This window comes from Hyla sarda, chromosome 3, assembly GCF_029499605.1.
Source record: "Hyla sarda isolate aHylSar1 chromosome 3, aHylSar1.hap1, whole genome shotgun sequence".
Taxonomy (NCBI): domain Eukaryota; kingdom Metazoa; phylum Chordata; class Amphibia; order Anura; family Hylidae; genus Hyla; species Hyla sarda.
In genome coordinates, this window is record NC_079191.1 from 26,137,894 (window position 1) to 26,162,054 (window position 24,161).

At 41.0% G+C, this 24,161-nt stretch overlaps 1 protein-coding gene across 13 annotated transcripts in view; it reads left to right on the top strand.

The window, feature by feature from the left end:
• SUPT3H (SPT3 homolog, SAGA and STAGA complex component) overlaps nucleotides 1-24,161 on the top strand; it is a 565,704-nt gene that overhangs the window by 428,749 nt on the left and 112,794 nt on the right. For all 13 annotated transcript variants that reach the window (XM_056563929.1, XM_056563931.1, XM_056563927.1 and 10 more), the window contains 4 exons: nucleotides 6,272-6,347; nucleotides 12,639-12,751; nucleotides 14,076-14,183; nucleotides 14,266-14,445. In XM_056563929.1, the coding sequence (XP_056419904.1) occupies nucleotides 6,272-6,347; nucleotides 12,639-12,751; nucleotides 14,076-14,183; nucleotides 14,266-14,445 (477 nt within the window). The remainder of the gene's footprint in view (nucleotides 1-6,271; nucleotides 6,348-12,638; nucleotides 12,752-14,075; nucleotides 14,184-14,265; nucleotides 14,446-24,161) is intronic.

Genomic DNA, 24,161 nt, shown 5'->3' on the forward strand with positions numbered 1-24,161 from the left:
ACAGAGCATTTTTATTTGGGTTTAATAAAAAACAGCATTTCTATCTGTGAGAGTAAAATCTGACTTGGCCTTATTCGCCATAGTACCTGTATTTTCTGGGTTTTCACAAAAACAGAGCATTTCTAGCTGCATTTCTAGAAGTGAGAGTTACATTTGACAGGAAGTTTCTTGGCCACTTAACTAGTTGGTGAGTGGCAAATTACCCCAGAACAAAAAATCTTTTTGAATAAAAAAACAAGTGGGAAAGGAATGGTTGGATGGGGTAGAGGTAAGAGCACCCCTGTCGTGTCCTCTACCAGCAGGCATGTTGGTGGAAGTAGCATCATTGTGGGCATCACCTATTTGCCCAGGTCTAGTTCAGGTAGCAGCAGCAGCTAGGTGCCTGGTGGTAGTCGAAGCTTCAACAATAGTTGTCCATTTATGCCAGGGATTTTGTGGTTTTGGAGGATAATATGGGCATTGGACTGGTTTGCTTATTATGAGGTGAAGGAAGGGTCCGATTATATGAAATTGAGCCAGGTATCAGTGGATTCCTTTAACTTTATATGGCGAAGGGGAAGTGGCCTTGCTAGATGGTCTGTTCCTTCATCTGTGCTGTCTTTGCTCCTCCCCCCCCCCCCCCAATGATAAGCAGAAGGATAGTATTAGCCACAAGTAGGGCTAGGCGGTGTAACGGTTCATACCGAGTACCGACATTTTTGTGCTGCACGATATGAATTTTAACCCATAACGTAATACCGGTTGGGCCCCTCCCCCTCGGGAATGAATGAATTAGCCCAGCGCTGCGCTGTCCCCACATCGGGGAACTAATCATATGTTGCCCGCGATCGCTGTTCCCCCCCCCAATTAATTATCAGCCTAGCGCTGTCCCCATCCCCATCCTCCTGTCTGTTGCGGCCACCGGCGTTGACACTCTATACCTGTGGTCTTCAACCTGCGGACCTGGAGGAGGAGGAAATACCGTTATATACCGTGGAACCGCCGAAAGTTACAAAAATACCGTAATACACACATTTGGTCATACCGCCCAGCCCTAGCCACAAGGAAGAGTTGTGTAAGGACAGTCAACCTTGTGTTGCAGAGGTGGTAGAGTTGGAAGCTTTGTGCAAGCATAGCACTAGTGGGACTGGTGAAGGTAAGATTGGAAGGCACCATGGTGGATATGAGGGTAGCAAAGAGTCCATGATCAGACATCAGAGGCTCATTGTGTCTTCATTTGCCAGACTCAAAACCTGTTGCTACTCCCAAAAAAGGTTAAATCTTTGGAAAGCTTGGGAAAAGCCATTTTGTCTTCCAATATCTCTGTGTGCAATTTAACAGCGGCAGACATCTGCCAATAACCAGGGATGTTTTATGCACCTGTATATTAATGTTAAATAGCATACAAAATCCACTAGTGCAGTGTGGTTTAAAACATGTTGTTAGTCACCCTGGTTTCTAGTGGCGCACATCCCAAACTGCAGATCAGCAACAATTTACATTTCTGTAAATATAGATGGGATTTTCAACATTTCATCCATATCTACAAAAAAAAATTTTTGCACAGAAATCTGCAGAATAGTTATTCTGTTGAGAAAACTCTATAGCCCAGATTTATCAAACTGTGAGAGAGAAAAAGGGGAGAGATTTTCCCTCAGCAACCAATCACAGCTCAGCTTTCACTTTACCAGAGCGCGTTAGCTGAGCTGTGATTGGTTGTTTGATGAATCTGAGCCTATAGGCTTATTCAATGCTTAATTTGTAATACCAGTTGGCTCTCTGATGCTGTGAAAAACTCTGCCAGGCACAACATAGTTACACTGTGCCCAGTGGAGATTTGGCTTCAGGATAAACCAGCTCAACGGCGCTGATCGATCAGACAGGTGAATGAACAAAAGGGTTTATTGACTAGAATGCTACGTGCTTCGCTGCACATGCGCAGCTTCCTCACATGCACAGCTGCAGTGGCATGATTACATGATGTTCCCTAATAATATGAAAAGGAAGGAAAAGCAACAAGGGGTGCGCCCCTAGAGAGGACCGTTTGGGGGTGAATCAGACGAGACAAAGATGGGTCCTTACCCTTGGGTATTGCGCTCAGAGCACAGCAAATACAGTAGCGTTTGGAGAGAAAGATAGCCGGACCGCTGCCACGAGGAACTTAGTCAGTCTATCCAGTAGGATACAATGTGGAAAGATAAAAGTGAGTTCCTCTGAATAAGGCGCTGGTCCCCAGGTATTATAATGAGGTATTTATTTGCAACACGTTTTGATCCCGGATCCAGGTATTACCTCATTATAATACCTGGGGACCAGCGGCTTATTCAGAGGAACTCACTTTTATCTTTCCACATTACATGATGTTTCCGGCACCCAGGGTGCCTGAATGGTTAACAGTAGGGAGGAAGCAGCGTGTCTACCTGCGGCTGGTACTCCACCCCCATGCCTGCTCACCAGGCACAGGAACAGGGATTAAAGTTTAGTATTTCGAAAATGCCCCCTTGCTGAAGACTTATAGGCACAGCATCCAAACATTATATCCGACAGCTAAAAGGTGCTAGGAAAGTTTGTATAGCCTAAAGGAGCTGACTATTTCTTTTTATAGGAATATTCCGGCACAAAAAAATTGGGTACACTAAAAATAAAAAAGAAGCTCACCTATCCCGATCCCCCGCTGCTCCCCGTTTCATCCCCATAGCAAACGCTCAATCACTCACTAAGGCAGGTCACGGATTGTCAGTGTGGCTGCATTGCTACATAACCCAAAATTGATGCATTTTTGGTTGCAGGTCACAAATCACATGCAATTTTTACAGCATTAACCTCAATGTATGTCACATGTGACCTACTTCTTTACAATGTGTCATTTGTTTTTATTTTATTTTTTGTTTAAATTTTTTTTACAGCAGCTCTAGAAAAGTTGCATAAACACAAGTCACTGACAAATAGAACAAATATTTTGATTAAAGGAAAACTGTCAGCTTTCTTCCCCTGCACTAACCAGCGTTACGCTGATCAGTTTGATCCTTACCGTGCCCGGATCCACCGCGCCGTTCAGCCTTAATCTTCTATTATCGGTATATTCAAATGAGGTCTAACTGGCACCCTGACATCAGTGCCTGGCCGCAGCGCCGCCCAGTTCTTCAATATTCCTCCCTTCTCTCTTCATTACAGAGTGGGGAGAAGAGGGAGAGGCGGAGGGAGGGGAGGAATATTGATGAGCTGGGCGGCGCTGCGGCCTGGCACTGACGTCAGAGTGCCAGTTAGACCTCATTTGAATATACAGATAATAGAAGATTTAGGCCGAACGGCACGGCGGACCCGGGCACGGTAAGGATCAAACTGATCAGCGTCCCCGGCACTACCAGCCAGTACCGCTGGTTAGTGCGGGGGGGGGGGGGAGAAAACTGACAGTTTTCCTGTAAACGACTTGTGTGACTGACTGAAAAGCGCTGTGTAGCCCTTACCTCAGGGCAAAAAGGATGTGAGATTTCTTTGATTCTCTCTCTAATCTTATCCTAAGATAGTCCAGTTGCCATACAGAAGGTTTATTTTATGGTCTATAACATTGCAATACTCACTCTTAGTATGTAGACTGAAGATTTCGTCTATAATCCAGAACAGGGATAATTATATAAACCCCGGCCGACAAATCCTAATGTAGGTCGCTGAGGACTGTTCTGATAAAGTTACCGTAGGCTTTCTGGTTGGTGACATATCTGATTAAGCTCCAGTTTGACAGAGAAACTCCTTGACGGGATGGCTTAGACTTTGGATACATTTGCAGACGTGTTCCAAGAACTGTGCTCACCCAGATGGAGGTTTCTTGGTGATACGATAGCCTTGTAATGAATTTCTTTCTCAGCTTTGGGCACAAACCAATTATCTGTTACCATTCCAATTGAATAGACGAGACTTTTAACACATTTCCAAAGTTTGGACAAAGATAAAATATTGCTGCCTCTCCTTGAGGAAAAGCATGTAATACCATGGGACATTTGGATAGGAATATTTGTCAGAAGATGTTACAGCTTATTTCTGAATAATCTGGCATCTGATCTCTTTCCAAATCAAACCCACATAAAAAACAGAACTATATCCTGAATTAAAAAAATCTAGGCCAGCCGAGGAGATGCAAAATAAATCATATTCAAGACATTTTTTTCTTATGTTTGGTTTAGTTCCATGTAACCTTTTTTTCATTTTTTTTTCTTTCATATTTCCTCCAATTTTTTTTTTATGGTTGTATAAAGGGAAGGGAAGTGAAAGGTAATGTATAATCAGAAATGACATATTTATATATTTAAATTTAAATCATGTTTTTATTATAACTTATTATTTTTTTGGTTAATTATTATCCATTTAAAAATGCTGTAATATCCTAGTTTTGCACAGGTCTTAAAGCACAGAAAAGAAACAGACACTTCCTGTTTGTCTGCAATTCACTTGTCAGCTTTGCTGTGTAGATTGGGACAATATCAGCAAAGGCATCACATCATTAGTGGGCAGAGGTTTTATAAGAAATAACAGCTATTTATAGTACTTGTTATGGTCACATACTAAGATGTTGATTGTCTAAGCTGCAATCCATTTGGCGCTGCTAGTCTTAGAACCCTGATTTTCCTTAAAGGGATACTTCCGCTGCTCAGCGTTTGGAACAAACTGTAGCCAGCGCCGGGAGCTCCTGATGACATAGTCCCGGCCGCTCATGATATCACACCCCGCCCCCTCAATGCAAGTCTATGGGAGGGGGCGTGACTACTGTCACGCCCCCTCCCATAGACTTGCATTGAGGGGGCTGGGTGTGACATCATGAGGGGGCGGGGCTATGAAGTCTCGAGCTCCCCGCTTCAGCGTTCGGAACAGTTTGTTCCAAACGCTGAGCAGCGGAGTACCCCTTTTAACTCAAGGTGTCGACTGCTGCCGAAACCAAAGTTGTGGTCCCCAGAATGTCATCGCTAGGCGAGAGCATTCAGAAAGTGAAAAGCCTGAGGACGAGATGGTAAGAGTTTAGTCATAAATGAAAGCATGAATCAGAACCAGGAGTAGTCCTAAAAGTACAAAACAGAAAACAAAGAAAAAACTAACAGGAACATGGTCAGGAAGCAAACAGTGATCAGATTCAAACAATGTAGTCAGCAACAAAATTAACATGAGTGAAGAAATCAATCTACTTCAAACATCAGGCAAAGCATAGCAGGATAATTCCATATAAATAGGCTGGCTCGACCTAATGTCATCTTGAGGTGCCCCTTAAATTGATTATCTAGTGGTTACCATTCTTAGGCTGCATTGACATCTCGTTTTTGCAATACGGTTGCCGTATCCGGTTTCATTGAAAAAAACGTATCAAACCGTATATATAGACATTTCATTGTAAACCGTATGCCAACCGTAGCATCAGGTTGTGTACGTTTTGCATCATTTACGGGTTTATACAGTTTTTAATGGTGCACCAAACCGTAGTCTACTACGGTTTTGTGTCCCGGCCAAAAACCGTATCCAACCTGTATACGGTTATTTTAAAGTGGAGTTCTACGGTAACCGTATTGGACCGTATGTGTGTACGGTTACATCCGGTTTGCACAATACTGTTTTTCATTATTTATTTATTTATTTTTACATTTTTGGGGGAAATTCAATAAAAAAAGAACTTTATTTAAAATGTTGACAAACATAAAACCGTATCCTTTTTTTTCAAGGAAAACGTATTAAAAGGCATTAGTTTTCAAACCGTATACGGTTTAAAAATGTCAGGAGGCATATACGGTTGCATACGTTTCGGTCAGGTTTGGAGACATACGTTTTATGTACAGAAACGGGATACGGGACACGTATTGCAAAAACGAGATGTGAATGCAGCCTTAGTGTTGGTATAGCCTAGTAACCAGACACAGGGGCCACTTATCCCAATACGATTCTGGAACTGGGCCGAGGTAGTAGGGCAGGGTAGCATCATTTCAGGAGTTGGACAAATTAACTGGAAACCCCCTACGTGCACATGGACAAGTTGAACTCTTCTCCGATTGACCTGCCATCACCAGTAATCCCTCCTTTTTTTTTCAGTCATGTGACTTGTATCACTGTTGATAAACCTTATTACTTATAATAAATAAATAAACAAACGGGAAAAAAAACTACAACCCCTCAAATTACTGCAAAGTTTAATTCTTTCAGAATGGAATGGTCAGAGACATTCTTTTGCATATTGTCAGAGTTTCTTTTTTATGTATCTCAAAAATAGAGGCAACTTGCACATTGTAATCAATATATATATATTTTTTTTCTTTAGAGAGCTGATAAACAAACCCGCAATATGGACTCTGCACAGTATGCAGAATTTTGTGAAAGTCGTCAGCTAAGCTTCTGTAAGTAACAGACTTATTAGAACTTCACAGTTCCGGAAATGTATGCATTCATTTCATTTGCATTTGCTTTTTGTTGTCTTATTGGCCCAGATTTACGAACACTGTCTAATTCTTGGACAGTGCAAACTTGAACTAGACAGTCTAAAAATGAGCCAAATTTTTTGCTGAAATTCCGCAGTGTGAACGGGTCTTGCGGAAGACCCATTCACACTGATGGTAATGTTCACTGTGAGGACTTTTACTCGCGGAATTCTGCGATAGGGGGGGGGGGGTATGTAGAAGGCGATAGCAGCCATTGTTCCGCACGGGTTACGTGCTTCGTCTGGCTCTCGAGGGCCAGACGAAGCACATAATCCGTGCGAAACAATGGCTGCTATCGCCTTCTACATACCCCCCTATTGTGTCCCTCCCCACCGTGTATTTTATCTATTTTCTACAATAAAGAAGACTGAGAAGAAGCGGTGAGTCGCCAACTAGTCATTACTTTCAATATTTTTACTTTACTATGTGTTATGGATGTTACACCACAATGTTGGTGCATGTAGGCTTGTGCCCGTCACACCACCTTTCCTGCTAAACTATCTCTCCCCCCCCCCCTTTTGCTAAGACATGTTCCTTTGTCAAGCACGACACAAAAGTACCTAAAACCTATAATACATGTGGTGCAAGCGATGTAAGGCATTTTTAGCACAATTTCTGGCACATTTACGTATGGTCATGTGATGGACACATAGGTATATGGCTCGTTACAGTACAGTTTTCAGAGCTGTGTTTCCATCATATGACCAGGACTTTTTGTTATATGGTTATAAACAATAAGGTCTTGTTCATACTGCAAAATTTCCACAAAGAGATCCCACATGAATTCCGCTTTCAGCAGCTTTGCATTGCTTTTAGTGTGATTCTGCTGCTCTGGAAAACATGAAAACTATTACATTTTTTGTTTGTTTTTAACATTGCCTAATAAAAAACAAAATACTCAGTGTGGCCAAGATATGACATCACTAGTCAGGTGTGCAAAGGGAGCCTTTCCTGCTTCAATGGGTGGAGCGACCGCTGGGTGGGAGAGAGATCATTCTGCAACTAATTGTATTTTTTGCAACAGCTGGAGACACCCTGGTTAGAAAACACTGGTCTTTTGAATGGAATGCAGCTCATTTATATTTCAATGGGTGGGGTGGTTGGTGTGTGAGAGGGAGGAAAGTGACTTCACACTTACAAACAAGGAACTATGAGATTTGTAGTTTGAGACAACGAACTCCAACAGGAAATACCCAGTTCACAAGAAGCTAGCCACAGTGTTATGGTAATCACAATTAGCCCCAAGACAAACACAGATCATTATGGTGGATAAACCCTTTAAGGTATGGAGAGGGCTCTCATGCAGAGATTTGTCCTTACCTGTTGGCTGTCTGCTGCTTTCAGCTGACAGCCAGCATTGGATGGCTGTTATTTAACCCTTTAGATGCGATTTTCATTGCTGACATTGGCACTTAGATAGGGGTCACTGTGATGTCCGATGCAGTTGTGGGGAGCCGATCAGTTTTAATGGCAGTCTGAGGCCCATCATAGGCTTTTGGGATTTTTTCTTATTTAACATATTATAGCAATACATATGCATTGCATTAAACTGTATAAGCAACCGAATGATTGCTTATGCAAGTTCCTATAGAAAAAATGAAAAATAAATGTTTTAAATACCCTCATAAAAAAAAGCTATAATTTTTTTTAAAGTTTTTTTTGTCATCACATCACATCTCTGAAAAAAATGGAAATGCTCCCATCGCTGCCAAAAAAGTACCAATGAAATTTACAGATAACAGCACAGATACACAACAGGGCAGATACACAACCGGACTCCTCTCCAGCAAGCCAGCGCATAGCAAGTACTTCAAATGGGAACTGTAAGTGGACCTGAGGAAGGCATCAGTGGATGCCAAAATGCGTTGTCCCTGCTACACCAATAAAGTTTTTATTGTCCTGTGCCACTCGAGTCCTTCTTTATCGACCGAACACTGAGCGCCTCGCCGAACCGTTTTTTTCTTATTTTAATTTCCATCAGTTATAAATTAGGATTCTGTAAATAGAAATGTGTAAAAATAATGTGCATAACAATAATAATAATAATAATAATATAAAAAATATAATTACAATTTTATACATTTATCTATGCTAATGCTCATGTTTCTTATCTAAATTTGACTCAATTTTATGTACTGTGATTTGCGCAAGAAAAAGGGATTTATTTAAATATTTTATTGTTCTGAGATGACCTTTACAGAAATTACAAAAGCTGTGTCTGCTTATTACTCAGCACTTTAGTGGAAAACAAGTCGTGTTTACGGCGTGCTTTCTACGCTCTTATCTGAATGTACGCAGCGCTATAAATAACCCGTCATTATGGAATCAAGTGAATTAGATATTGTCACAACTGTTCTTTAAATAAGTGCCCTGAATAGACCCCCAATTTACAGCTTTAGCTAATAACATGATGACGGCATGAACTGCTTCCCACACACTTACTGGTAGGTTCCTAGAAATACATTGTGGGCAGGATTGTAATGGGTTTCAAATGAGTAAGGACTGACCGAACCATGGCGAAGTGACTAAGAGCATGAAAAGGTCACAGCAACAGTAGTAAAGAAAGGAACACATTAAATGTGGTCACATGACGAAAACAATGGAGCCTTTTACCAGCTTCAAAACCGTTTAAAGATACTGATTCAATGGAAAAATAATAGACCGTATTTTTCGCCCTATAGGACGCACCGGCGTATAAGACGCACCCAATTTTTAGGGGCAAAATCTAAAAAAAATAAAGATTTTGAACCCAATAGTGGTCTTCAACCTGCGGACCTCCAGATGTTGCAAAACTACAACTCCCAGCATGCCCGGACAGCCGTTGGCTGTCCGGGCATGCTGGGAGTTGTAGTTTTGCAACATCTGGTGGTCCGCAGATTGAAGACCACTGCATAGGAGGTAATACTCACGTGTCCCCACCGCTCCGGACCCGTCACCGCTGTCCTGGATGTCGCTCCATCGCTGTCCCCGTCGCTCTGGAACGTCTCTGCTGCCGGCCGGGTATCCTCGCTTTCCGTCGCCGCCATCACGTCGTTACGCACGCCGACGCACGTACGCGACGACGTGATGACGAGGAAGGAGAGCGCCGGCCATACCAGGTAAGGTCCCTCCCGGTGTCCTGTAAGCACTAACCCGGCTGTTCGGGACCGGCGCGGTGAAATCGCGGCGGTCCCGAACAGCCCGACTGAACAGCCGGGTTAGTGTCACTTTCCCTTCAGATGCGGCAGTCAGCTTTGATCGCCGCGTCTGAAGGGTTAATACAGGGCATCACCGCGATCGGTGATGTCCTGTATTAGCAGCGGGTCCCGGCCGTTAATGGCCGCAGGGACCGCCGCGATAGGGGTGTATTCGCCGTTTAAGACACACCGACTTTTTTCCCCCCAGTTTTGGGGAAGAAAAAGTGCGTCTTATACGGCGAAAAATACGGTACATGTTTTTTTTTCTTTTCTTTTTTTTCTATTTGTTTTTGAAAATAATAAAAAAAAAATAAAAAAAACAACAAAAAACGGTTTAATTCTAAATTGGATCCAACCCCCGGAGTTCAGCTGAATCTTAGCCGGTTGCATCTGCAAAACATTAAGTGACTGGTACTTGAGATCACAGTGATTCCAGTAAATGAGAGGTTTGCGATAAAGCCATTTTTAAACCTAAAAATTATAATCAAGGCTCCGTATAAATGTAAATAAAAAAATAAAAAAAAAGACGTAAAAAAAAAATAAAAGAATGAAAACTGCTGAGCTGTGGAATGGCAGAAGGCACAGGAATAACAGCTGTATCTGGTTTCACGTGTGTCCTCAACGAGATGTACGCTTGACTTGTAACATACTGTAAAATGTAGCGACTGCGTTGGGACCTTCGGCCTCCGTGTAGAAAATTGGAGTTACCTGCGTTTTTTTTTTTTTTTGTACCATCTAAAGATACAACAGGAGTTTTGAGTAAACGCCAGGGACTGATGGCAGCTGTGGTCTACGTTACATGTCCACTCCACCACACACTAGCCACTATCCCATGTGAAACAAGTGTAATTGTAGTGCGCTAAGACAAAGGAACCGCCCTCGTTGACCACTTGTCCGAAAGATTAAATCAGTATGGAGAAGTAAGCGAAAATAAGTTTATTTTTTATTTTTATTTTTTTGTTTTTTTTTGTGGAAATTTATTATTAAAGATTGGACTTCATTTCCCAGAGCCAAAAATATTTTTTTAAAAATCTCATAATTTGTAAAGACAATAATATTGAGACAGGTTAAAAAAAAAAAAATTCAGTTGAAAATAAAAATATAGTATAAAGAAACTAAAAAATAAAAATCTAACACTCTATTCACATAACTATATATATGGGCTTTCCATTGGCCTTTTTAGTATTTTTGTAACTTTTATAATATACCAAAAATATTTCAGTGCAATTAGTGCAGTTTATTTATATGTTGTATTATTACTTTGGCTTCGAAGGATTTTGAGCTTTAATGCAGCCATTTAACATACCAAAATACTGCTGTTTTTTTTATATTAAGTTGTAATATTAAAGGGTTACTCCACTGGGAAAAAAAAATTGTAAATCAACTGGTGCCAGAAAGTTAAAGGGATTTGTAAATTACTTCTATTAAAAAATCTTAATCCTTCCTGTACTTATTAGCTGCTGAATACTACAGTGGAAATTATTTTCCGTTTGAAACACAGAACTGTCTGCTGACATCACAAGCACAGTGCTCTCTGCTGACATCTCTGTCCATTTTAGGAACTGTCCAAAATAGGAGAAAATCCCCATAGCAAACATATGCTGCTCTGGACAGTTCCTAAAATGGACAGAGATGTTAGCAGAGAGCACTGTGCTCGTGATGTCAGCAGAGAGCTCTGTGTTTCAAAAAGAAAAGAATTTCCGCTGCTAATAAGTACAGAAAGGATTAAGATTGTTTAATAGAAGTAATTTACAAATCTGTTAAACTTTCTGGCACCAGTTGATTTAAAAAAAAAAAAAAAAAAAAGTTTTTCACCGGAGTACCCCTTTAAACAGATTTTTTAAATTACTTCTATTTAAAGTACTTATTCCAGTACTTATGAGCTGCTGTATACTACAGAGGTACATGGTACAATTTTAATAGACATTTAACTGTGTGTGTGTATATATATATATATATATATATATATATATATATATACTTTATAGTTTATTTTGATATTAATCATTAGTCAGGAATTATTTCAGATAAGACATTGGCGTTGCATGTTTTTGAGCTATAGAACTGCTGCTGGTTTATTGGGGCCGACATTAGGTGACCCAGACTTACCACCAATGTTAGCACCCAATTAATATGAATGGTCGACTTCACACCTGTTGGGAGAGAGGTAGTAAATGTTGTTTTATGCTGTTTTTTGCTTTTTCACTGCACATTGCAGTCTCCTTTAATTCTTTAAGGTGACCTAGTGAATCTACATATTTGGTTGTCTAACATTTTTAGATAATTCTTCCTTATTTTACTTGATAGAGGCTACTGAAAAAATTCAGGATTACAGATCTCCAGTTACACTCATATCATTTTTGCATAGTTTATCCTTGGCATAGTGGCATCATTGATGTCCTTTAGGTTGTGTTCACACATTCAGGTTTTTTAATTGCAATTATTGAAAGCAAACCCAGAAACCGATTGTAAATTGAGGACACATGTTAAGGAAAGAGTGAGATCTCTTCTTCTTTTTCAAAAACATTTCTTGCTTTGTTTTTCGCTATTTGCAATTAAAAAACCTTGACGTGTGAACGCAGCCTCATAACATTGGAAGTCCTTGTAGATCTAAAGGGGTACTCCGCTGCTCAGCGTTTGGAACAAACTGTTCCGAACGCTGGAGCCGGCGCCAGGAGCTTGTGACGTCATAGCCCTGCCCCTTCGTGATGCCACACCCCGCCTCCTCAATGCAAGTCTATGGGAGGGGGCGTGACCGCTGTCACGCTCCCTCCCATAGACTTGCATTGAGGGGGCGTGGCTTGACATCATAATGGGGCGGGGCTATGACGTCACGAGCTCCCGGCTCCGGCGTTCGGAACAGTTTGTTCCAAACACTGAGCAGCGGAGTACCCCTTTATAGTTAATTTAGAGTAGAAGATACCTTACATGTAGTGATGTTTTGCTTGGTAATAAAAAATAATTTGATGCATTGTGAGTGATAACAACATAAAAGATAATGTGTTAACTAAGAAATGTTTCTGTAACCCAACAGCTAAAAAGGCCTCCAAATTCCGAGACTGGCTGGACTGCAGCAGCATGGAGATTAAGCCCAACGCTGTGGCCATGGAAATACTTGCTTATCTGGCCTATGAAACTGTGGCTCAGGTATCTAGAATATTTTTGTGCTTTTTTTATGTATGCATTGTATAGATTGATCTGTTGTAATACTTTATGGTATTTTTGTTGTTAGCTTAGGGGATGTTTAAAGGGTGCTTCCTTGTTTGGCCAATGGCTATCTACTGCATCGCCTTACCTCTGACCTTAGCATCTATGTTTTGTTCATTGGGAAAAGTTGAACACACCATTGTTGGAAACCTATTCAAGCCAATCAGTATTTGGTATCTTCAAATTCCAGGGTTGGCATCTTGAAATCCATACACATCAGATTGTTGGCCTAACCACCGAAATTCAACAAATGTGTTTGGCTCGCTAGCCATGTAATTTATATTAGTTAAAGCAAAGAAGTAAAAATAATTTACATTAGAGCTTGAAGTGATCAAGGAACTTCATAAAGCCTTGTTCACATCCACATTGGAGTGCCAGTTACTGGACAGAAAATGGAACTGAATGTCCACTGCACAAAGGATACCAATGGATCCCATTGACTCTAATAGGGTTTGCATAAAAGGTGCTTCTTTATTTCAAACCAAGGGATTCACAGACATTGGGAGTGGAGACAAAGGGGACAGGTCAACGACCGTTTCACCGCTCCTGCGGCTTCTACTGGACCATGGTCCAGTAGAAGCCACAGGAGCGGTGAAACGGTTGTTGACCTGTCCCCTTTGTCTCCACTCCCGATGTCTTTGAATCCCTTGGTTTGAAATAAAGAAGCACCTTTTATGCCAGCTCATCGAGTGCTGTGAGCTTCGTTCCTCTCACTTGCTTCTTACGTGGATCTTGTACTAATGCCACTGAGCACCGAAAGACTGGCTTTAGGATTGCGACTGCTCCTAAAATCCGGCACCTCTTCAGTTAGCAGGCAATAGATGGTGAACATTCATTCAGCAGTGCCGCCCCACATCTTCATTGTCTGTCTAATAGGTTTTATCTGGTTTCTGTCTGGTAACCATATTTTTTTAGCAGGATCTGACTGGACAAACAAAAATTACAGCTCTGGAAGCTTTTTTTTTTAAATTCCTTTGGCTCCACTAATTAAACAGATTGTGCAATGAAGCCCTCCAAACCGAGCTCCAATGCAGACGTAAACATAGCCTTAGCAAACGCGTTTCTTAACTTTTTATCCAAAGGTGCAATTTTATAGAGTTAATTTTCCCAAATCTTTATGAGCAATGGAGAGCATTCTTATATCCTGATAGAGGAAGTGAGAAGATGAAGTAAATATGAGTAGATTATTTACCAGTAGCAAGAAATAGGTTAAGGTTTTCCATTGGTCCGTTACCTAATACACTTTCAACATCTTTGGTTTCAGTTAGTGGATTTGGCTCTGCTTGTGAAGCAAGATATGTCTTCCAAAACAAGTGATCCATTCTCACATGCCATGTCTGCTACGTACATACAAAGTCATAATCCCTCGGAGGTGAGACACATACAACATCTTCCTACTTGCCTGGACTTCTATTATACTTTTTGATAATAACTTACATTTTTTACTGTAAAAGACACTCTTCCAGAATCAACCATTGAAGAGCAACCCAGACACCCCAGAAAACACCCCTCCTGCCACACCAACTCCCCCATCAACTGGTGCCCAACATGTGGGCAAGAACCAGCCTGGGTCTCTTGGTAACGGCTCGCAAACACCTGACTCTGCTAAGGCAAAACAGAGGAAAAGAAAAAAGGTAAGAAGGGAAAATGCTGGATACTAAATGTTCCAAATGTTGGCCAATTAATCCAAAATTTGTAGAAAGACCTAGAGGTGATGTTATGCTTTTGCGGGGGCTCTGTGTGTGTTTGGCACTGAGCAAAAAGCGCAAAAGCCATCTGCGTTACTTAACTGTCATTAAAAAAATTATAAGAAACGTGTCCTTGGTTTTTAATGGTCTGGGTGCTGAGACCCCCCCGCCAAACCCTAGAATGAGATGGGAGAGGCACTTAGTTAATGTAAGTACTTCTCTCTCCTCAGTGGAAGAGACAGATTCTATAGAAAGTCTATGGAGGCCATAATATGCAGTGAGGAAGGAGATGGGGAGAGCTGAGCACTTCTCCTTGCTTGTTCTAGGGATAGTACAGGTTAATAGCACCTAGATATCACAACCTTCAAAAGTTTTTTAAACGACAGTGACACTTTTTAAAGGGGTACTTCGCTGGCCCAGCGTTTGGAACATTTTGTTCCAAACGCTTGTAGCGGGTGGCAGGTGTCGTGACATCACTGACACGCCCCTCGTGACATAACGCCTTACCCCATCAATGCAAGTCTATGGGAGGGGGCGTGGCGTCCGCCACGCCCCCTCCCATAGACTTGCATTGAGGGGGCATAGCGTCACATCACAAGGGGCGTGGTTGTGACATCAAGACCCTTGCTGCCTGCACCCAGTGTTCTAAAAGAACGCCAGGTGATGTGCAAGGATCGTGGGGGTCCCAGCTGTGGCACCCCCACTATCAGACATCTTATCCCCTATCCTTTGGATAGGGGATGAGATGTCAAAGGACGGAGTACCCCTTTAAGACATCCTCTTCCACCTAAATTAGACATCAGCTTTTAAAAAATTGGCATGACCTTTATTATATTTTGCTCGAGAAGTACTGATCTTAATTAGAAGGTATTCCTTCACCAAGTCCTGGAGGACAGACACATATACAATACAAGTACCAACAAAAGAAAAAACCGGGTACCCGCACTCACCGCAGGGTTGCAATAGCTCGACTCCTCTGGCAACGACGGACGACCCGATCTCAGACACGAAGCAGGGTGCTCAGAAGCAAGGTGACTGCCGGCAAAGTTTCGCGCTAGTTGTGCTTTCTCCGGCCTCCAAGAGGCCAGAAGAAGCGCAACTAGCGCGAAACTTTGGAAGAAGTGCAACTAGCGCGAAACTTTGGAAGAAGTGCAACTAGCGCGAAACTTTGCCAGCAGTTGCCTCGCTTCTGAGCGCCCTGCTTCGTGTCTGAGATCGGGCTGTCTGTCGTTGCCAGAAGAGTCGAGCTATTGCAGCCCTGCGGTGAGTGCGGGTACCCTGTTTTTTCTTTTGCTGGTACTTGATTTGTGACTTTGGGCTTCTTTGATCCCCAGCACCTCCGGACTCTCAGGCACTAGGACTCTGCTCCTCCCCAGGGACAGACCATTACTGACAGCTGTTCACTATTAGTGACTGCGGTCTGAGCTCTCTAGTTACAAACTACTACAGTGCCCTCTTCTCTTGTTCAGTAACATATACAATACAGTATACTTATTTTCTTAGTACCAAAAGACAAATCAATAAAATAATGGAAAATAATGGGGGAAAAAATTAGATATAAAAATATCTTACATTTTGTTTATGGACGTAAACACCCACCCAGTCTATGACTGTGATAACTATATCCATCTGGGAATTACTCAAGATCCCATCTGTTGACCAGAACCCTGCAAGATTGTGAACCTGGGACTGCAGCCATTGGGGCACAGATGTGCTCTGGTCATTACCACAACCCGATGATTAATCTTGATCATGGTGAACCAAATGTTTCTGCTGCTGTCTACTCTTCCTCTTGTGGAAAGATAATGGCTGTGACTTACTGGCATCTAAATTCAGTTCCACCCCAGCAGCTATTTTGTGTGTGTGTGTGTGTATATATATATATATATATATATATATATATATATTTTTTTTTTTTTTTTATTAATTAAAAATCAGGATTGAAGGTTTAAAAAAAAAAAAAAAAAACTTAGTGCAACACCTTTATGTGCAAAAAAGAATGACAGCAGAGCTCCTCGTAGCGTAGTATGTTTCAAAGTCATCGTATAAGGAAAGCAGGTAGAAATTTGCTCACCTGTTGCTGTTGTATAGCAAAGACACAAAAGCTTATAGGGCTCTCAACGATGATTAAGAACAGTGCAGCTGGGTACCGGTCAGGGATTTCAAATCCACCGGAGTATCAAGAGATCAGCAGAAGTGCAAAGAAAAAAGTCTCGGATTCTCAAGGCGCAAACTCCGCTTAATAAGGATAAATAGTGCTCCGCAGATTTTCATTTATTAAATAGAGCTAACACTTAAAGGGGTACTCCCGTGGAAAACTTTAATTTTTTAAATCAACTGGTGCCAGAAAGTTAAACAGATTTGTAAATCACTTCTATTAAAAAATCTTAAGTACTTTTTTTTTTTAATCAACTGGTGCCTCTGCTGTCCATTTTAGGAACTGTCCAGAGCAGCATATGTTTGCTATGGGGATTTTCTCCTGCTCTGGACAGTTCCTTAAATGGACAGATATGTCAGTAGAGAGCACTGTGGTCATGACATCAGAGGAAATGCATTTCTTTTTTGGATTTCTCTTTAGTATACAGCCCCTAAAAAGTACTGGAAGGATTAAGATTTTTTAATAGAAGGGATTTACAAATCTGTTTAACTTTCTGGCACCAGTTGATTAAAAAAAAAAGTTTTCCATGGGAGTACCCCTTTAAAAGCCATACAAAATAACACGTTTCTGGGCATTCAGCCCCCCTTCTTCAGATGTGCTAATGGCATAGCGAGTAACAAAGAATGAAAGTTCATTTAAAACCACTGAAAATGGCGCCAAAATGACATCCTTCATTGATAGCCAATGAAAGTACTACAAAAGTGTGCGCAAATAGCAGACAAGAATTCATATATACAAAATACCAAATCAAAGCATCCCATGATCCACAAAAAAGATATTGAAGCTGCCATGAAGTTAAACAAATTTGTAAATGACTTGTATTAAAAAATCTTTACCCTTCCACTACTTTTTAGCAGCTGTATACCACAGAGAAAATTCTTTTCTTTTTTCATTTCTTTTTTATTTTTGCAAACCTATGCTGCTCTGGACAGTTCCTGACATGGACAGAGGTGTCAGCAGAGAGCACTGTGGACAAGACAAAAAAGAAATTAAAAAAGAAAAGAATTTTAGCAGCATACAGCTGCTAAAAAGTACTGGAAGGGTTAAGATTTTTTAATAGAAGTCATTTACAAATCTGTTAAACTTTCTGGCACCAGTTGATTTATAAAAAAAAAAAAAAAAGACGTTTTCCGCCAGAGAACCCCTTTAAATTAACAGAAGATTTTGATGTAAGTTTCTTTTCCATGTCCTACATGAATAATAAATAAAAGAAATTCCATTTATTTTGCCAAATTTTAAAATGCTATTTCCTGGAAATATAATAAGCTTAATGATATGTATATATGAGCGTCTTTTGCCCAGTGGCAGAAATATACATACAACAACTGGAACGTTCACATCAATTATCCCACCACGGACTGGCGCTGGGTAATTTTTTATGTTTTTTTTTCATATTTACATCCATTTTTCAGTAATGAAATCTCTTTTAAGTGAGTGTGTTGCTTCTTCTTTCCATGAATGCAAAAGCAGACTGGGTAATTCCATGACAAAAAAAAAATGGAAATCAAGGAAAAATGGTATTTTAATAGAGGAAAAATATGTTTGCAAATTAGTCTCTTAAACTAAACAGGAGCCCATGGAACAGTCATCAAAGACCATTTTACAGCAGGAGGAGCTTTGGTGCTGGTGGTCTAACCAGCTTTGCTGTGTGAGAAAAATATTAAGGTGAACATTTTCCCTTCTTTTTTTACGTCGTGGTTTATGCAAATTGCAGCACAAACATGAATGGGGTGTTATTTTTACCTCACTTTGGAGTCTCGGTTTATACAGTTTGTAGGAGATTAATTGTGACTATATTTGTCCTACTCTGCAAGAGTTACTGTTTGCTAATTATTTCTGTTGGCAGAGCCGGCCTTTCATGACCATTCTACCGGGACTTCATTCTTCCAGGTTCACTAGACAAGAAATTAAACTGATTTACTACAGTCATTCCAGTTGTTGGAAATAAACTCACTCGGGACCTTGTCCTATGAACTGAAAATGCGTCCTTCTGTCTCTGGCCTTATATTTTAAGGAACAGTAAATGGCAATCATGCCTTATAAAGTAAAAACATTGGCAGTGTTGATTTTAGACGGTTTTTGGAGGTATTATGGGTCCAACGTTTAAAGATAGTTTGCTTGAGGGCCTCATGGGCTTGACCTGGAATTCAGGTAGTAAAGCTGATTTTGTCAATTGTACGCCAGCTTGCTAAATGCAACATGAGCTAAGTTTGATGTTTAGGAGAACATACTGTAACCGCAGTGAAGGAACTCTCTAATACAATGTGTTACGCCCAATTATCCCAGCTATGACTAACCGGTTCAATGAACAATGAAGCATTAGGGTCCATTTTAAATGGACAGACTCAGGACTATTACATGGAGAAATATTGGCCAGTTTGGCTGATAGTTTACAGGAACCAATTGACTCAGGTACCCATGTGGTTGAAGGATGTGTAGGATTCCATCATGAATCATATTCTTTGGATACACCGTCAGTATCTTATAAGGGGAGTCTAAAGTGCTTGTGGTGTCCCGGTACTGTATTGCATACCGTGCCTAGTGTCGGGAGGGGTCCCCAAAGTCAGAGTTCCTAGTAAGGGATGGGGTCCGCCTGCTGAGTAAGTCCCCAGTCGCCTCTTTGCCTTTAATTTTGCTGTGTTATATGTATAAAATGTATATAAATGTTAATTACCTTGATGCTGTCACAGGACCTTCAGTCATGTGATTCATGTTAATTCCTCTATGGTATGTTAGAGGACCTTTGGAGGTCCTTGGGTCACATGTTTACCCATAACTCTCCGTACAGAAGATTGACAGTTGTTATGGACCAATGAGCTTACGTCTAGCCCCTGCCCATATAAGGGAGCTGTAGCCAATTATCACTCTCTTGGGTTGCTGCTCTCGTGGATGCCGGACTAGCAGGACGGATCTACGCAACTTTCAAAGACACGCTAGGCCAGAAGCCTGCCGGCCTCAGCCTGAAACTAAACCGTGAGTTAAAATATCAATCCCCGCTAAAGCTAGCCGGACTACTGGACCTAAACTAAACCCCTAAATCCAGTGGATCAGCGCAACAATTACCTTCCTAAGCTCAATAGACTCACGAGGTCCCAACCACTTGTCAATCTCTAAAAGACTTTGTTATCTGGACTGTTCTTGTTGAATGCTGCATAAAAGCTTCAGTAAAAGTTCTGACAAGTTTCTGCAAAACTCCGGTTGTGGACAATCAATTATTTCCTATCTCCCTATCGCTCTTGGGAAGGGTGGCGGTAGGACAAGTATACAGAGAATAGCCCTCACCCTGGCATCACAACTAGAAAGGGTTAAGCAAGAACCCTTTAGTAACCGCACAGCTACACTCCCATACCATATCCCTCAAAGCTACCACATGCTGCAACCTTATCGTTGCCTACCAGACAACAGGCTCTTATGCAGGTTCGTTTAGTAATGTAAATTACAGTGGCTCATTCCCAGTCATGTAAATAGGACTGTGCTATGTGAAGTAGGCTATGAAGAGGCCAAATCATTATCCAAGCACCACAGCCCCTATAATCTTCTGATCAGTAGAGGAACACTATTAAAGGGGTTGTCCTTGGATGACTTTTTATGTTTAAATGTGTCCAGGCTTAGCTAAAATAAATTGTACTCTCCTACCAGGATCACCTGTGCTGACTGCGCACATTCCTGCTGCCCAGCACTTCTTGCTCTTGGTCTCGACACAGGAAAGTGCTCGCTTATCCAGTCACCAACTGATGAGAGTCAACAATGCAGCCAGTAATTGGCAGAGTTGCCACTTCCATTTGTCAAGATTTGACCAGGACTGTTCAGCATCGGGACCCAGCACCACCTATAATAACTAACGTTTTTTTTAGCCCAGCCTTCCCACATGGAAACAAAAAAAATCCCTTGTCAGCCTCTTTAGCAATCCAACCACAAACACCATTCATCTAAGGGATTGGCTGGTAGGATTTTTTTTTTTACCCCCCGTTCCCACCCAGCCAGTGACAGCCTGATAGGGCATTTCTAGCTTTTAGACACTTCCTGTGTGTTGAGATGGGAGATCAGTGGAGACCTAGTGAGCATGGTATTGGTAGTGACTGGGATTGTTTTTTTTTTTTTTTTTTTTAAATCCAGTCTAGAGCTTTTAAAAAATATATAAATAAAGTAAACCACTGGGCAAACCCTTATACAACTAAGGAAGGGAAATAAAAGATCCTAACTTATCACAGTAGCCCACAAAAGATATCTCAGACTCTTTCCTCTTCCTTACACCATCTCTTATTTAGATGATTTAAAGGGGTACTCCACCCCTAGACATCCCGCCGCTGGGGACCCCCGCAGTATTGCATGCGGCACCTATCTGTTTCTTGTCCGGAAGCGCTGGAGGATCTGGGTCGTGACCACGGGAACGGAAGTGTGTGACATCACGCCCCATCGCCTCAATGCAAGTCTATGGGAGGGGGCGTGACGGCCGTCACGCCCCCTCCCATAGACTTGCATTGAGGGGACGGGGCGTGACGTCACACGGGGGAGATCACGCCCCCTCCCATAGACTTGCATTGAGGGGAAGGGGCGTGACGTCACACGGGTGGCGGAGTCGTGATGGCACGGACTTCCGTTCCCGTGGTCGCGACCCAGATCCTCCAGCGCTTCCGGACAAGAAACAGGTGGGTGCCGCATGCAATATGGTAGCGGTCCCCAGCGGTGGGACCCCCGCGATCAGACATCTTATCCCCTATCCTTTGGATAGGGGATAAGATATCTAGGGGTGGAGTACCCCTTTAAGACCAGAATTATGGTGCACTTTGGCTCATTTTCTAGTTTTTAAAGTGATCTTATGATGTGCAAAAGTCTAAATCATAACAAAAGTGGTGAAAGGCTTGCAGGAATAAAACTGCCAAAGTTTCTTATGGTGGTTCTCTTAGGTAGTGCTATATTTTCCAGCAAAGAAAACATTTCCAAAAACTTAAAATTAGTATAACATGACCTTGTAGTGGGTTAATGTACAGGTTTCTCTTCTTTAAAAGGATTTATTATTATTTAATTATTATTTTTTATTATTATTTATTATTATTAGTTATTTATTATTTATTATTATTATTTTTTATTATTATTATTTATTATTATTTTTTATTATTTTTTTATTATTTTTTAATTATTTTTAATTAAAAGTTATACATTTTAAACTATTTTTACTATCAATTGTACTATTCTACCCTATGCAAGGGCCCTGCAGGGGTAGATAGTCACTATATTATAAATAAATATTGAAATATATTGAATTCTCCTAAATCACTTATTTACCACCCATACACTATCCACTCACATCACCCAATCACTTATTGTAATTTCTACTTAATATTTATACACATTTTCTACATACACATATACTCAGGTGATATACCTGGATATATATATATATATATATATATATATCACATCCTTTTCTTTCTTTCACCTTGTACCACCAACGCATAAATCAATTTATTTACAACTATTTAGTATTTAACTAACTATATAAGCCCAGATTTGAGAAAATACGCAATCAGTATATATATATCCATATATACACCTCTTCTATATGTAAATAAGGTTGTATGGGTTACACAACCTTGGCGTGAGTACTCATCTGGCAGTGAATTCCATACAATCACATTTTCGGTTGCAGCTACCTCCCTACATTTTTCTTTAAAAGGAGCTGATATAATGGCACCACAGAATCAGGGTGTGGCCTAAAAGCCACCTCCCCCCCCCCACCCCCCCCCCACCCCCCCTCCCCAAAGTATAAATGTTAAACTGGCTTCACACAGAACTATTTGGTGCAGTATTTTGCGTCCGTATTTTTAAGACAAAATCAGGAGAGCCCACAGAAAATAAGACATAATAGAAATGTATATTCGTACCTTTTCCATGTTTTGGGCCCACTCCTGGTTTACAAATGGTAATCCAAAATATTGAGTCAAATACTGATGTCTGAGACCACTTTAAGGGTGTGTCAACACATACCATATCCACTGCAGATCTGCTGAAAATGTTATGCTGTTCAATCAATATAAATAAATAGTTAAGGGTACCAGCACATTCGCAGAAGATACGGTTTGTGTGAATGTACCCTTGAAGTGGTTTCGAACCTGAGTTAATGTTGTCGTTGTGAACATAGCTGACATAAAAGTAGTGCGATGAATGCTAAAAGATGGGCAGTTGGTCAACCTTAAGTGACTCATTGGTTATGTCCTTAGACATGGCTCAAACTGGAGACTTTTGGTCATTTTATTAGGGAATTTATGTCGTAGTTGTGTACATGTGGCCATAAGACATGGGTACATAGAGACATTTATTCACCAGTAACACTTGAAGTAGAATAAAGTAGTCAAGTGAGGCTCCAATCAAACCAGGGCTGGAAGATTGTGGTTTGAAATGTTCCACCATATAACAAGATGCTTGTTCATGTCTATACTTCTAGACTGTTTGTTGGCTGCGCAGCATTTAAAGTTGGTTGTCTGCAGAGGTGTGTATGTAAAAAATGAAAAAAATACAGGAAAAGTTTAAATAACATATAGTAGTCTACATTTTGTATGACTCGGGGCGAGCTTGGAGCCATTGCGGAATTTGATAAACATAAATATTTCTTGACTTTAAGAAGATAATCTGCATCATGAGGTTGTGATGTCATCCTGTAACTTTTTCTAAATCTGTTGTCTTCCTAGCATCCTTGTCTCCAGCACATAGCCTTACACCTAGAGATGAGCGAATTAAATCGAACAGAATCGAATTCACTCTGAATTTCATGAAAAAATTGATTCGGACCAAATCCGAACTTTGACTCGATTCAAAATAACGAATTTCTTCAATAGCGATCGTCATGTATAGATGTGAGCGGCTTTCTCCTGCGCTCGCATCTCTGAAATAGATAGAATGATTGCAGCCGATGTCAGGAGTGACACTTGCTGTGATCTGTCTAGAACTGCAGGTACTACTGCTCTCAACATGGAGCACACTCTGCTCCATGCTGGAAGCTGTAGTACCTGCATTAATAGACAGATCGCAGAGGGTGCCACTTCTGACACCCGATGCAATCGTCCTGTATAATGTATAGATGGGGGCGGCCGGCCACTCTTCTCTGGTCCCACTGTAGTATGAGTTTATGCCGTATATGTACATATTATTCATATTTCCCGCAGAGAGCTGAGAGTGGCTGGAACCATCCTGGCCAATCACAGTTCTCTATGGGAAATATGAATGAGTAATGGGAATTCTATTCGCATTACTGGCCGCCCAGAGTATAGTGCAGAGATGCGAGCGCAGGAGAAAGCCGCTCTGGGCTGAAAAGAAAAAATGTCTGCTATGTGGATTTCAATAATTTCCTTATGTATCACAAAAATAAAGAATTAAAAGATGTAAAACTGATACTGTGGCCATGCCTGAATTTGTAGGCAACAAAATTTTAATGTTTTAAACAAAATTAATTTTTATTAAAAAGTAGTGAACAATTTTTGCGGCCAGACAATATTAACAGGCAAAG